The sequence below is a fragment of the Phyllobates terribilis genome, unplaced genomic scaffold (genome assembly GCF_046119375.1).
Source record: "Phyllobates terribilis strain yellow unplaced genomic scaffold, ASM4611937v1 Scaffold_4__5_contigs__length_816908805, whole genome shotgun sequence".
NCBI classification, from domain to species: domain Eukaryota; kingdom Metazoa; phylum Chordata; class Amphibia; order Anura; family Dendrobatidae; genus Phyllobates; species Phyllobates terribilis.
In genome coordinates, this window is record NW_027362764.1 from 483,538,779 (window position 1) to 483,553,504 (window position 14,726).

At 43.9% G+C, this 14,726-nt stretch overlaps 1 protein-coding gene across 1 annotated transcript in view; it reads left to right on the top strand.

The window, feature by feature from the left end:
* Positions 1-14,726, top strand: part of BMP6 (bone morphogenetic protein 6) — a 269,942-nt gene that overhangs the window by 168,292 nt on the left and 86,924 nt on the right. The window contains exon 2 of the mRNA XM_073678742.1: positions 4,910-5,102. Within this exon, the coding sequence (XP_073534843.1) occupies positions 4,910-5,102 (193 nt within the window). The remainder of the gene's footprint in view (positions 1-4,909; positions 5,103-14,726) is intronic.

Consider the following 14,726-nt stretch of genomic DNA (forward strand, 5'->3'; position numbering starts at 1 on the left):
GGGGATCCTGCGCTGTTTTTTTTAAATTATATATTTGATAACCAGCCATGATAAAGCTGACAGCTGGGGGCTGCAACACCAGCTGTCGGTTTTGCCTGCGCTGGTTATCAAAAATAGAAGAGACCCCACGTCATTTTTTAAATTTATTTATTTATTGCACAGGTGCCGGCTGGTGAATATTCTCATCAGCCTCATCTGCTCTCGCTGCTATCAACGAGAGCAGGCATAGGATGATGAGAGTAGCACTCTCTTCAGCCTAAGCCTGTGATAAGCGGTAACCTTTTTACCGCTAGTCACAGCTGCTGCATGGGAACCACAGCGCTCTGACTGGAGGGAACAAAGTTGCCGCCGTTCAAAGCCAGTGTTTCTCCCGCTGTCACACAGATGACAGTGTGGGAAACACTGGATGTTTGGCTCTCCATCCATGTTAATGGGGTCTGGGGTCTGGGTTTGGGTTCGGGCCCCTGAACCAAACTTTTTTTAATGTTCGGCCGAACCCACGGGTTTGCCCATCACTAATCAGGAGTCAAATAGAGCCAAAAGGTCAATGGTCATTTTTCAGGATGCTGGAGAATGTTTTGTAAATGGTATGATTATTTCCCTATTGAAGACGTTATAACACTTGCCTTCAGAGGGCAATAGTCCAATGCTATGGAAGGTAGTTCTGTGTTTCCTAGACTCATGTACTTAATACTAAAAGGCAAGTCCCCTAGTTAGTGAAATGCTAGAGGGAAACTGCTGCCAAAACCAATCCAACATCTTTTGGTCCAGCTATGGAAGCCAGACTGGTGCAGAAAGTGCACAACTAGTCAGCAGTAGTGTCCAGCTCAATCATAAATCAACTGAGATGTAGGAATGCAGTCTAAAATACTTTATGATCTTTATGGCCAAAACACAAACTGAGCTACATTTTAAATATGGCGCCTAGAAAATAATTCATACTGATATTGAGTTCACGGTGCCTAAAGTACAATTTTCATTATGCTAAGGACAAAGCCAATGGGAGAGAAAGTCACATACATGGGAGATAAGAGATCGCATGTAACATAACTTCCACAAGTCAAAGGTTCATTCAACTTTTTATGTTTCTAATCAGTTCAGGTTATTTCTACACAAAAAGGGGAAATATTTTTTTTAAATAAAAAGATAAGAGAAAACCAAGATGAAATGACCAGTGATTAGAAAAATGTGCGGTAAATAAGCAACAGAGAAATCCGGATCCTGTGGGAAAAAAAACTGCAACCTATAGTGTTTTTTAATGCTACAGCGTAGATTAAATGTAAGAAACAAGGTAAATTACCGGTGATTACATCCTCATACAATAGCAACTCACTTTGCTTGAAGTTTAGCTACATTCCATGCAAGAAAAGCTACTTCCTGATAATGGAGCTAGTGATAAGCTGCATTTCCTAGTGATCATGTGTTTCCTGAGTGATTTGGCATGTCTGCAAGTAGTTATATGACATACCTGGAATAATTGTAATGTACAGTACAGACCAAAAGTTTGGACACACCTTCTCATTTAAAGATTTTTCTGTATTTTCATGACTATGAAAATTGTACATTCACACTGAAGGCATCAAAACTATGAATTAACACATGTGGAATTATATACTTAACAAAAAAGTGTGAAACAACTGAAAATATGTCTTATATTCTAGCTTCTTCAAAGTAGCCACCTTTTGCTTTGATGACTGCTTTGCACACTCTTGGCGTTCTCTTGATGAGCTTCAAGAGGTAGTCACCCGAAATGGTTTTCACTTCACAGGTGTGCCCTGTCAGGTTTAATAAGTGGGATTTCTTGCCTTATAAATGGGGTTGGGACCATCAGTTGTGTTGTGCAGAAGTGGATACACAGCTGATAGTCCTACTGAATAGACTGTTAGAATTTGTATTATGGCAAGAAAAAAGCAGCTAAGTAAAGAAAAATGAGTGGCCATCATTACTTCAAGAAATGAAGGTCAGTCAGTCCGAAAAATTGGGCAAACTTTGAAAGTGTCCCCAAGTGCAGTTGCAAAAACCATCAAGCGCTAAAAAGAAACTGGCTCACATGAGGACCGCCACAGGAAAGGAAGACCAAGAGTCACCTCTGCTTCTGAGGATAAGTTTATCCGAGTCACCAGCCTCAGAAATCGCAGGGTAACAGCAGCTCAGATTAGAGACCAGGTCAATGCCACACAGAGTTCTAGCTGCAACATCTCTACAACAACTGTTAAGAGGAGACTTTGTGCAGCAGGCCTTCATGGTAAAATAGCTGCTAGGAAACCCCTGCTAAGGACAGGCAACAAGCAGAAGAGACTTGTTTGGGCTAAAGAACACAAGGAATGGACATTAGACCAGTGGAAATCTGTGCTTTTGTCTGATGAGTCCAAATTTGAAATCTTTGGTTCCAGCCACTGTGTCTTTGTGCGACGCAGAAAAGGTGAACGGATGGACTCTAAATGCCTGGTTCCCACCGTGAAGCATGGAGGAGGAGGTGTGATGGTGTGGGGGTGCTTTGCTGGTGACACTGTTGGGAATTTATTCAAAATTGAAGGCATACTGAACCAGCATGGCTACCGCAGCATCTTGCAGCAGCATGCTTTTCCATCCGGTTTGCGTTTAGTTGGACTATCATTTATTTTTCAACAGGACAATGACCCCAAACACACCTTCAGGCTGTGTAAGAGCTATTTGACCAAGAAGGAGAGTGATGGGGTGCTACGCCAGATGACCTGGACTCCACAGTCACCAGACCTGAACCCAATCGAGAGGTTTGGGGTGAGCTGGACCGCAGAGTGAAGGCAAAAGGGCCAACAAGTGCTAAGCATCTCTGGAAACTCCTTCAAGATTGTTGGAAGACCATTTCCGGTGACTACCTCTTGAAGCTCATCAAGAGAATGCCAAGAGTGTGCAAAGCAGTTATGAAAGCAAAAGGTGGCTACTTTGAAGAACCTAGAATATAAGACATATTTTCAGTTGTTTCACAATTGTTTGTTAAGTATATAATTCCACATGTGTTAATTCATAGTTTTGATGCCTTCAGTGTGAATGTACAATTTTCATAGTCATGAAAATACAGAAAAATCTATAAATGAGAAGGTGTGTCCAAACTTTTGGTCTGTACTGTAGATAAGACCTCATAAGGCTGAGGTATTAGTATTGGCTTATATACTTCATGTTTAGCACATTTAATCAAGGTCATGGTAGCTGGCATAGCAGCATCTACGGAACCCAACAGCTAAGTAAAGCCCATTCCAGGTTGTGCCATGAGGCCCCATGATGACTTATTACACCCTTGATTTCATTATTTTACTAATGTTACTATATTGTTGATTGCAACTGTACTCCAAACATTACAATATCATTTAATACACCCAATGACTCACTGTATAAAATTTACTTTATAATGTCCAACAATCAAATAAGTGTAAGAGTAAGCTGTAGTATTAAAACGCCACTTCAGCAATTTTTTTAATTATACCCCTGGATTGGTGCTTCTAATCTAAGGTCCCTGCCCCTATTCTCATACTTATCTGCTGCCGTCTTCCCCTTCTATCACCACTGCTTCCATCGGTGTCCGACCGGATCACTCCAGTGTTTCATGGCGCGCGTCGGAGGTCACTGTTCAATACAAGTTTATGGGAGCCTTGTTCTAGCCCTCCTAGACTTGCATTGAGAGCTTGTGACTTAGCTTCTAACTTCCGGCCAAGCTGAAGTTGCGGTCACAAGATGGCGCCGCAGGACCGGAGTATAAGAATGGGGACATTAGAAGCACTACTTCAAAGCTGAAAAAACCCCACTGGAGTGGTTCTTTAAATGTTAATGTAGCATAAGTTTTGACCATGTCCTATCCTGTGGGCATGGCCTTTTGGTTATATCTAATGAACTTCATATGTGCAATAAATGATTGTCTCATCTCGAATACTCAGGAAAAATCCAGAAGAAATGCCATATATTTCTGATAGATGGGACCTTCATGTATTTTTAGAACCAGACTTCAATGTGCACTATCCAAAATGAAGAGCTGGTTGCATATGCACAGCTCCATCTGTAGGTGTGGAGGTTCCAAAATTAGTGAGCAAGTGAGCATTGCAATTTTTTATTATTTATTATTTTAAAACACATCTACCAGATATTTATGGCATATCCTGCGATTGTGGCATAAATGTTCACGATGGGAATAACTCATTATAGGGAATATGTCACCAGGTTTTGGCTACCCCATCTGTGCATAGCACGATATAGGGGAAGAGACCTTGATTCCAGCAATGTATCACTGGGCTGCTTGCAGTTTTATCTGCTTTATCTACTAGTGTACACTGTGCATAGGCAGAAAGCTGCCAATCAATAGTGGGGATGGGGTTATACAGAGCTCATGAATATGGTGGACTACATGGCAGCACGTTTACTAGTCCTCTAGTGATAATCTCCAGCTGGTTGTCTGTCTCTACATTATGCTATTCTCAAATTCGGTGGCAAAAAATCTGGTGACAGGTTCTCTTTAAGGAGTATTTTGTTTAGCAAATAAAAGTAATGCATTGTATAATGAAAAGGTACCTGCTCTGGTCATGGGCACAAAGGTTAGGGCTATTTACATAACAGGTATTGAAGCCGCGTCTTGTTCTCAGCCATGTACCATTATGTCCTTCACATGACCGGGTGATGGATTCACAGGATTTGTACCCACAATAAGTAAAAAAAAAATAAGGTCCCTATGATTGAAAGCAAGCAGAGATCTTTAGAACCATAATTAATTAATATAGAAAATGTATAACTTCACGTTAGAAATAATAAATATTGATTGCCCTATAACCCATCTAAACAAACCCAGTTCCCTTGTGTATTGAAAGTCTTGTTCATGTTTTTATTCCTTGCTAGTCATTTTCCCTCTGAGATGATTACTTAATGTTTCTTTTTTCTTTATTAGTTGAATATGACAAGGAACTTTCACCTCGTCTAAGACATCATAAGGAATTCAAGTTTAATTTATCTCAGATTCCAGAGGGAGAAGCAGTGACAGCTGCAGAATTCCGAATATACAAGGACTGTGTTCTGGGAAGCTTTGAGAATCAGACTTTTTTAATCAGCATTTATCAAGTATTAACTGAGTACAGAAACAGGTAATGTTCATTTTCCATTTCTGAATACATACAAGCAAGTGCACAATGCATGTTGTCAGGTAGATGTTTTTTAAAAGGGGGTCTATAGGATGTTTTAACACATGCATGTCAAACTCTGGCCCGTGGACCAAATCTGGCCCGCAGGGTGATTATATTTGGCCCACGACACCAGAACCACCACCCCTATGTTGGGCCATTATTCTGAATGGAGGACAATGTGGGGCCCATTATACTGTATGGAGGACTATGTGGGGCCATTATACTGTATGGAGGACTATGTGGGGCCAATTATTCTGTATGGAGGACTATGTGGGGCCCATTATTCTGCATAGAAAGCTATGTGGGGCCCATTATTCTGTATGGAGGACTATGTGGGGCCTACTATACTGTATGGAGGACTATGTGGGCCCATTATACTGTATGGAGGACTATGTGGATCCATTATACTGTATGGAGGACTATGTGGGGCCCATTATTCTGTATGGAGGACTATGTGGGGCCTACTATACTGTATGGAGGACTATGTGGGCCCATTATACTGTATGGAGGACTATGTGGAGACCATTATTCTGCATGGAAAGCTATGTGGGGCCATTATACTGTATGGAGGACTATGTGGGGCCCATTATTCTGCATGGAAAGCTATGTGGGGCCCATTATTCTGTATGGAGGACTATGTGGGGCCTACTATACTGTATGGAGGACTATGTGGGCCCATTATACTGTATGGAGGACTATGTGGATCCATTATACTGTATGGAGGACTATGTGGATCCATTATACTGTATGGAGGACTATGTGGAGACCATTATTCTGAATGGAGGACAATGTGGATCCATTATTCTGTATGGAGAACAATGTGGATCCATTATACTGTATGGAGGACTATGTGGAGACCATTATTCTGTATGGAGGACAATGTGGGGCCCATTATACTGCATGGAAAGCTATGTGGGGCCCATTATTCTGTATGGAGGACTATGTGGGGCCTACTATACTGTATGGAGGACTATGTGGGCCCATTATACTGTATGGAGGACTATGTGGAGACCATTATTCTGAATGGAGGACAATGTGGATCCATTATTCTGTATGGAGGACTATGTGCAGACCATTATTCTGTATGGAGGACAATGTGGGGCCCATTATACTGCATGGAAAGCTATGTGGGGCCCATTATTCTGTATGGGAGGACTGTGTGGGGCCCATTATTCTGTATGGAGGACTATGTGGGGCCCATTATTCTGTATGGAGGACTATGTGGGGCCATTATTCTGTATGGAGGACTATGTGGGGCCCATTATTCTGTATGAAGGACTATGTGGGGCCCATTATTCTGTATGGAGGACTATATGGGCCCATTATACTGTATGGAGGACTATGTGCGGCCCATTATACTGTATGGAGGACTATGTGGAGACCATTATACTGTATGGAGGACTATGTGGAGACCATTATACTGTATGGAGGACTATGTGGGCCCATTATACTGTATGGAGGACTATGTGGGGCCCATTATTCTGTATGGAGGACTATGTAGCGCCATTATTCTGTATGGAGGACTATGTGGGGCCCATTATTCTGTATGGAGGACTATGTGGGGCCCATTATTCTGTATGGAGGACTATATGGGGTCCATTATTCTGTATGGAGGACTATGTGGGGACCATTATTCTGTATGGAGGACTATATGGGGTCCATTATTCTGTATGGAGGACTATGTGGGGCCCATTATTCTGTATGGAGGACTATATGGGGTCCATTATTCTGTATGGAGGACTATGTGGGGACCATTATTCTGTATGGAGGACTATGTGGGGCCCATTATTCTGTATGGAGGACTATGTGGGGCCCATTACTCTGTATGGAGGACTATGTGAGGCCCATTATACTGTACGGAGGACTATGTGGGGCCCATTATTCTGTATGGAGGACTATGTGGGGTCCATTATTCTGTATGGAGGACTATGTGGGGCCCATTATACTATATGGAGGACTATGTGGGGCCATTATTCTGAAGGGAGGACTATGTGGAGACCATTATTCTGTATGGAGGATAATGTGGGGCCCATTATACTGCATGTAAAGCTATGTGGGGCCCATTATTCTGTATGGAGGACTATGTGGGGCCCGTTATTCTGTATGGAGGACTATGTGGGCCCATTATACTGTATGGAGGACTATGTGGAGACCATTATACTGTATGGAGGACTATATGGAGACCATTATTCTGTATGGAGGACTATGTGGGCCCATTATTCTGTATGGAGGACAATGTGGATCCATTATACTGTATGGAGGACTATGTGGAGACCATTATTCTGTATGGAGGACAATGTGGGGCCCATTATACTGCATGGAAAGCTATGTGGGGCCCATTATTCTGTATGGAGGACTATGTGGGGCCTACTATACTGTATGGAGGACTATGTGGGCCCATTATACTGTATGGAGGACTATGTGGAGACCATTATTCTGAATGGAGGACAATGTGGATCCATTATTCTGTATGGAGGACTATGTGGAGACCATTATTCTGTATGGAGGACAATGTGGGGCCCATTATACTGCATGGAAAGCTATGTGGGGCCCATTATTCTGTATGGGAGGACTATGTGGGGCCCATTATTCTGTATGGAGGACTATGTGGGGCCCATTATTCTGTATGGAGGACTATGTGGGGCCATTATTCTGTATGGAGGACTATGTGGGGCCCATTATTCTGTATGAAGGACTATGTGGGGCCCATTATTCTGTATGGAGGACTATATGGGCCCATTATACTGTATGGAGGACTATGTGCGGCCCACTATACTGTATGGAGGACTATGTGGAGACCATTATACTGTATGGAGGACTATGTGGAGACCATTATACTGTATGGAGGACTATGTGGGCCCATTATACTGTATGGAGGACTATGTGGGGCCCATTATTCTGTATGGAGGACTATGTAGCGCCATTATTCTGTATGGAGGACTATGTGGGGCCCATTATTCTGTATGGAGGACTATGTGGGGCCCATTATTCTGTATGGAGGACTATATGGGGTCCATTATTCTGTATGGAGGACTATGTGGGGACCATTATTCTGTATGGAGGACTATGTGGGGCCCATTATTCTGTATGGAGGACTATGTGGGGCCCATTACTCTGTATGGAGGACTATGTGAGGCCCATTATACTGTACGGAGGACTATGTGGGGCCCATTATTCTGTATGGAGGACTATGTGGGGTCCATTATTCTGTATGGAGGACTATGTGGGGCCCATTATACTATATGGAGGACTATGTTGGGCCATTATTCTGTAGGGAGGACTATGTGGAGACCATTATTCTGTATGGAGGATAATGTGGGGCCCATTATACTGCATGTAAAGCTATGTGGGGCCCATTATTCTGTATGGAGGACTATGTGGGGCCCGTTATTCTGTATGGAGGACTATGTGGGCCCATTATACTGTATGGAGGACTATGTGGAGACCATTATACTGTATGGAGGACTATATGGAGACCATTATTCTGTATGGAGGACTATGTGGGCCCATTATACTGTATGGAGGACTATGTCGAGACCATTATACTGTATGAAGGACTTTGTGGGGCCATTATTCTGTATGGGGGGCAATGTGGGGCCCATTATACTGTATGGAAAGCTATGTGGGGCCCATTATTCTGTATGGAGGACTATGTGGGTCCCATTATACTGTATGGAGGACTATGTGGGGCCCATTATTCTGTATGGAGGACTATGTGGGGCCCATTATACTATATGGAGGACTATGTGGGGCCATTATTCTGTAGGGAGGACTATGTGGAGATCATTATTCTGTATGGAGGATAATATGGGGCCCATTATACTGCATGTAAAGCTATGTGGGGCCCATTATTCTGTATGGAGGACTATGTGGGGCCCGTTATTCTGTATGGAGGACTATGTGGGCCCATTATACTGTATGGAGGACTATGTGGAGACCATTATACTGTATGGAGGACTATATGGAGACCATTATTCTGTATGGAGGACTATGTGGGCCCATTATACTGTATGGAGGACTATGTGGAGACCATTATACTGTATGAGGGACTTTGTGGGGCCATTATTCTGTATGGAGGGCAATGTGGGGCCCATTATACTGTATGGAAAGCTATGTGGGGCCCATTATTCTGTATGGAGGACTATGTGGGGCCATTATTCTGTATGGAGGGCTATGTGAGGTCTATTATTCTGTATGGAAGACTATGTGGGGCCATTATACTGTATGGAGGACTATGTGAGGCCCATTATACTGTATGGAGGACTATGTGGAGACCATTATTCTGTATGGAGGACAATGTGGGGCCCATTATTCTGCAGGGAAAGCTATGTGGGGCCCATTATTCTGTATGGAGGACTATGTGGGGCCTACTATACTGTATGGAGGACTATGTGGGCCCATTATACTGTATGGAGGAATATGTGGATCCATTATACTGTATGGAGGACTATGTGGGGCCCATTATTCTGCATGGAAAGCTATGTGGGGCCCATTATTCTGTATGGAGGACTATGTGGGGCCTACTATACTGTATGGAGGACTATGTGGGCCCATTACACTGTATGGAGGACTATGTGGAGACCATTATTCTGCATGGAAAGCTATGTGGGGCCATTATACTGTATGGAGGACTATGTGGGGCCCATTATTCTGCATGGAAAGCTATGTGGGGCCCATTATTCTGTATGGAGGACTATGTGGGGCCTACTATACTGTATGGAGGACTATGTGGGCCCATTATACTGTATGGAGGACTATGTGGATCCATTATACTGTATGGAGGACTATGTGGATCCATTATACTGTATGGAGGACTATGCGTAGACCATTATTCTGAATGGAGGACAATGTGGATCCATTATTCTGTATGGAGGACAATGTGGATCCATTATACTGTATGGACGACTATGTGGAGACCATTATTCTCTATGGAGGACAATGTGGGGCCCATTATACTGCATGGAAAGCTATGTGGGGCCCATTATTCTGTATGGAGGACTATGTGGGGCCTACTATACTGTATGGAGGACTATGTGGGCCCATTATACTGTATGGAGGACTATGTGGAGACCATTATTCTGAATGGAGGACAATGTGGATCCATTATTCTGTATGGAGGACTATGTGGAGACCATTATTCTGTATGGAGGACAATGTGGGGCCCATTATACTGCATGGAAAGCTATGTGGGGCCCATTATTCTGTATGGAGGACTATGTGGGGCCCATTATTCTGTATGGAGGACTATGTGGGGCCCATTATTCTGTATGGAGGACTATATGGGCCCATTATACTGCATGGAGGACTATGTGGGGCCCATTATACTGTATGGAGGACTATGTGGAGACCATTATACTGTATGAAGGACTATGTGGAGACCATTATACTGTATGGAGGACTATGTGGGCCCATTATACGGTATGGAGGACTATGTGGGGCCCATTATTCTGTATGGAGGACTATGTGGGGCCATTATACTGCATGGAGGACTATGTGGGGCCCATTATACTGTATGGAGGACTATATGGGCCCATTATACTGCATGGTGGACTATGTGGGGCCCATTATACTGTATGGAGGACTATGTGGAGACCATTATACAGTATGGAGGACTATGTGGAGACCATTATACTGTATGGAGGACTATGTGGGCCCATTATACGGTATGGAGGACTATGTGGATCCATTATACTGTATGGAGGACTATGTGGGGCCCATTATTCTGCATGGAAAGCTATGTGGGGCCCATTATTCTGTATGGAGGACTATGTGGGGCCTACTATACTGTATGGAGGACTATGTGGGCCCATTACACTGCATGGAGGACTATGTGGAGACCATTATACTGTATGGAGGACTATGTGGAGACCATTATACTGTATGGAGGACTATGTGGGCCCATTATACGGTATGGAGGACTATGTGGGGCCCATTATTCTGTATGGAGGACTATGTGGGGCCATTATACTGCATGGAGGACTATGTGGGGCCCATTATACTGTATGGAGGACTATATGGGCCCATTATACTGCATGGAGGACTATGTGGGGCCCATTATACTGTATGGAGGACTATGTGGAGACCATTATACTGTATGGAGGACTATGTGGAGACCATTATACTGTATGGAGGACTATGTGGGCCCATTATACGGTATGGAAGACTATGTGGGGCCCATTATTCTGTATGGAGGACTATGTGGGGCCATTATTCTGTATGGAGGACTATGTGGGGCCCATTATTCTGTATGGAGGACTATGTGGGGCCCATTATTCTGTATGGAGGACTATGTGGGTCCCATTACTCTGTATGGAGGACTATGTGAGGCCCATTATACTGTATGGAGGACTATGTGGGGCCCATTATTCTGTATGGAGGACTATGTGGGGTCCATTATTCTGTATGGAGGACTATGTGGGTCCCATTATACTATATGGAGGACTATGTGGGGCCATTATTCTGTAGGGAGGACTATGTGGAGACCATTATTCTGTATGGAGGATAATGTGGGGCCCATTATACTGCATGTAAAGCTATGTGGGGCCCATTATTCTGTATGGAGGACTATGTGGGGCCCGTTATTCTGTATGGAGGACTATGTGGGCCCATTATACTGTATGGAGGACTATGTGGAGACCATTATACTGTATGGAGGACTATATGGAGACCATTATTCTGTATGGAGGACTATGTGGGCCCATTATACTGTATGGAGGACTATGTGGAGACCATTATACTGTATGAAGGACTTTGTGGGGCCATTATTCTGTATGGATGGCAATGTGGGGCCCATTATACTGTATGGAAAGCTATGTGGGGCCCATTATTCTGTATGGAGGACTAGGTGGGGCCCATTATACTGTATGGAGGACTATGTGGGGCCCATTATTCTGTATGGAGGACTATGTGGGGTCCATTATTCTGTATGGAGGACTATGTGGGGCCCATTATACTACATGGAGGACTATGTGGGGCCATTATTCTGTAGGGAGGACTATGTGGAGACCATTATTCTGTATGGATGATAATGTGGGGCCCATTATACTGCATGTAAAGCTATGTGGGGCCCATTATTCTGTATGGAGGACTATGTGGGGCCCGTTATTCTGTATGGTGGACTATGTGGGCCCATTATACTGTATGGAGGACTATGTGGAGACCTTTATACTGTATGGAGGACTATATGGAGACCATTATTCTGTATGGAGGACTATGTGGGCCCATTATACTGTATGGAGGACTATGTGGAGACCATTATACTGTATGAAGGACTTTGTGGGGCCATTATTCTGTATGGAGGGCAATGTGGGGACCATTATACTGTATGGAAAGCTATGTGGGGCCCATTATTCTGTAAGGAGGACTATGTGGGGCCCATTATACTGTATGGAGGACTATGTGGGGCCCATTATTCTGTATGGAGGACTATGTGGGGTCCATTATTCTGTATGGAGGACTATGTGGGGCCCATTATACTATATGGAGGACTATGTGGGGCCATTATTCTGTAGGGAGGACTATGTGGAGACCATTATACTGTATGGAGGATAACATGGGGCCCATTATACTGCATGTAAAGCGATGTGGAGCCCATTATTCTGTATGGAGGACTATGTGGGGCCCGTTATTCTGTATGGAGGACTATGTGGGCCCATTATACTGTATGGAGGACTATGTGGAGACCATTATACTGTATGAGGGACTTTGTGGGCCCATTATTCTGTATGGAGGGCAATGTGGGGCCCATTATACTGTATGGAAAGCTATGTGGGGCCCATTATTCTGTATGGAGGACTATGTGGGGCCATTATTCTGTATGGAGGACTATGTGAGGTCTATTATTCTGTATGGAGGACTATTTGGGGCCATTATACTGTATGGAGGACTATGTGAGGCCCATTATACTGTATGGAGGACTATGTGGAGACCATTATTCTGTATGGAGGACAATGTGGGGCCCATTATACAGTATGGAAAGCTATGGGGGGCCCATTATTCTGTATGGAAGACTATGTGCGGCCATTATTCTGTATGGAGGACTATGTGAGGCCTATTATTCTGCATGAAGGACTATGTGGGGCCATTATACTGTATGGAGGACTATGTGGTTCCCATTATACTGTATGGAAAGCTATGTGGGGCCATTATACTGTATGGGAAGCTATGTGAGGCCTATTTTTCTGCATGGAGGACTATTTGGAGACCATTATTCTGTATGGAGGACTTTGTTGGGCCAATTATACTGTATGTAGAACTATGTGGTGCCCATTAAACTGTATGGAAAGCTATGTTGGGCCATTATTCTGTATGGAGGACTATGTGGGGCCCATTATTCTGTATGGAAGACTATGTGGGGCCCATTATTCTGTATGGAGGACAATGTGGGGCCCATTATACTGTATGGAAAGCTATGTGGGGCCCATTATTCTGTATGGAGGACTATGTGGGGCCATTATACTGTATGGAGGACTATGTGAGGCCTATTATTCTGTATGGAGGACTAGGTGGGCCCATTATACTGTATGGAGGACTATGTGGAGACGATTATTCTGTATGGAGGACTATGTGGAGACCATTATTCTGTATGGAGGACAATGTGGGGCCCATTATACTGTATGGAAAGCTATATGGGGCCTATTATTCTGTATGGAGGACTATGTGGGGCCATTATACTGTATGGAGGACTATGTGAGGCCTATTACTCTGTATGGAGGACTAGGTGGGGGCCATTATACTGTATGGAGGACTGTGTGGGCCCATTATACTGTATGAAGGACTATTTGGAGACCATTATTCTGTATGGAGGACAATGTGGGGCCCATTATACTGTATGGAAAGCTATGTGGGGCCCATTATTCTGTATGGAGGACTATGTGGGCCCATTATACTGTATGGAGGACTATGTGGAGACCATTATACTGTATGAAGGACTTTGTGGAGCCATTATTCTGTATGGAGGGCAATGTGGGGCCCATTATACTGTATGGAAAGCTATGTGGGGCCCATTATTCTGTATGGAGGACTATGTGGGGCCCATTATACTGTATGGAGGACTATGTGGGGCCCATTATTCTGTATGGAGGACTATGTGGGGTCCATTATTCTGTATGGAGGACTATGTGGGGCCCATTATACTATATGGAGGACTATGTGGGGCCATTATTCTGTAGGGAGGACTATGTGGAGTCCATTATTCTGTATGGAGGATAACATGGGGCCCATTATACTGCATGTAAAGCGATGTGGGGCCCATTATTCTGTATGGAGGACTATGTGGGGCCCGTTATTCTGTATGGAGGACTATGTGGGCCCATTATACTGTATGGAGGACTATGTGGAGACCATTATACTGTATGGAGAACTATATGGAGACCATTATTCTGTATGGAGGACTATGTGGGCCCATTATACTGTATGGAGGACTATGTGGAGACCATTATACTGTATGAGGGACTTTGTGGGGCCATTATTCTGTATGGAGGGCAATGTGGGGCCATTATTCTGTATGGAGGACTATGTGAGGTCTATTATTCTGTATGGAGGACTATTTGGGGCCATTATACTGTATGGAGGACTATGTGAGGC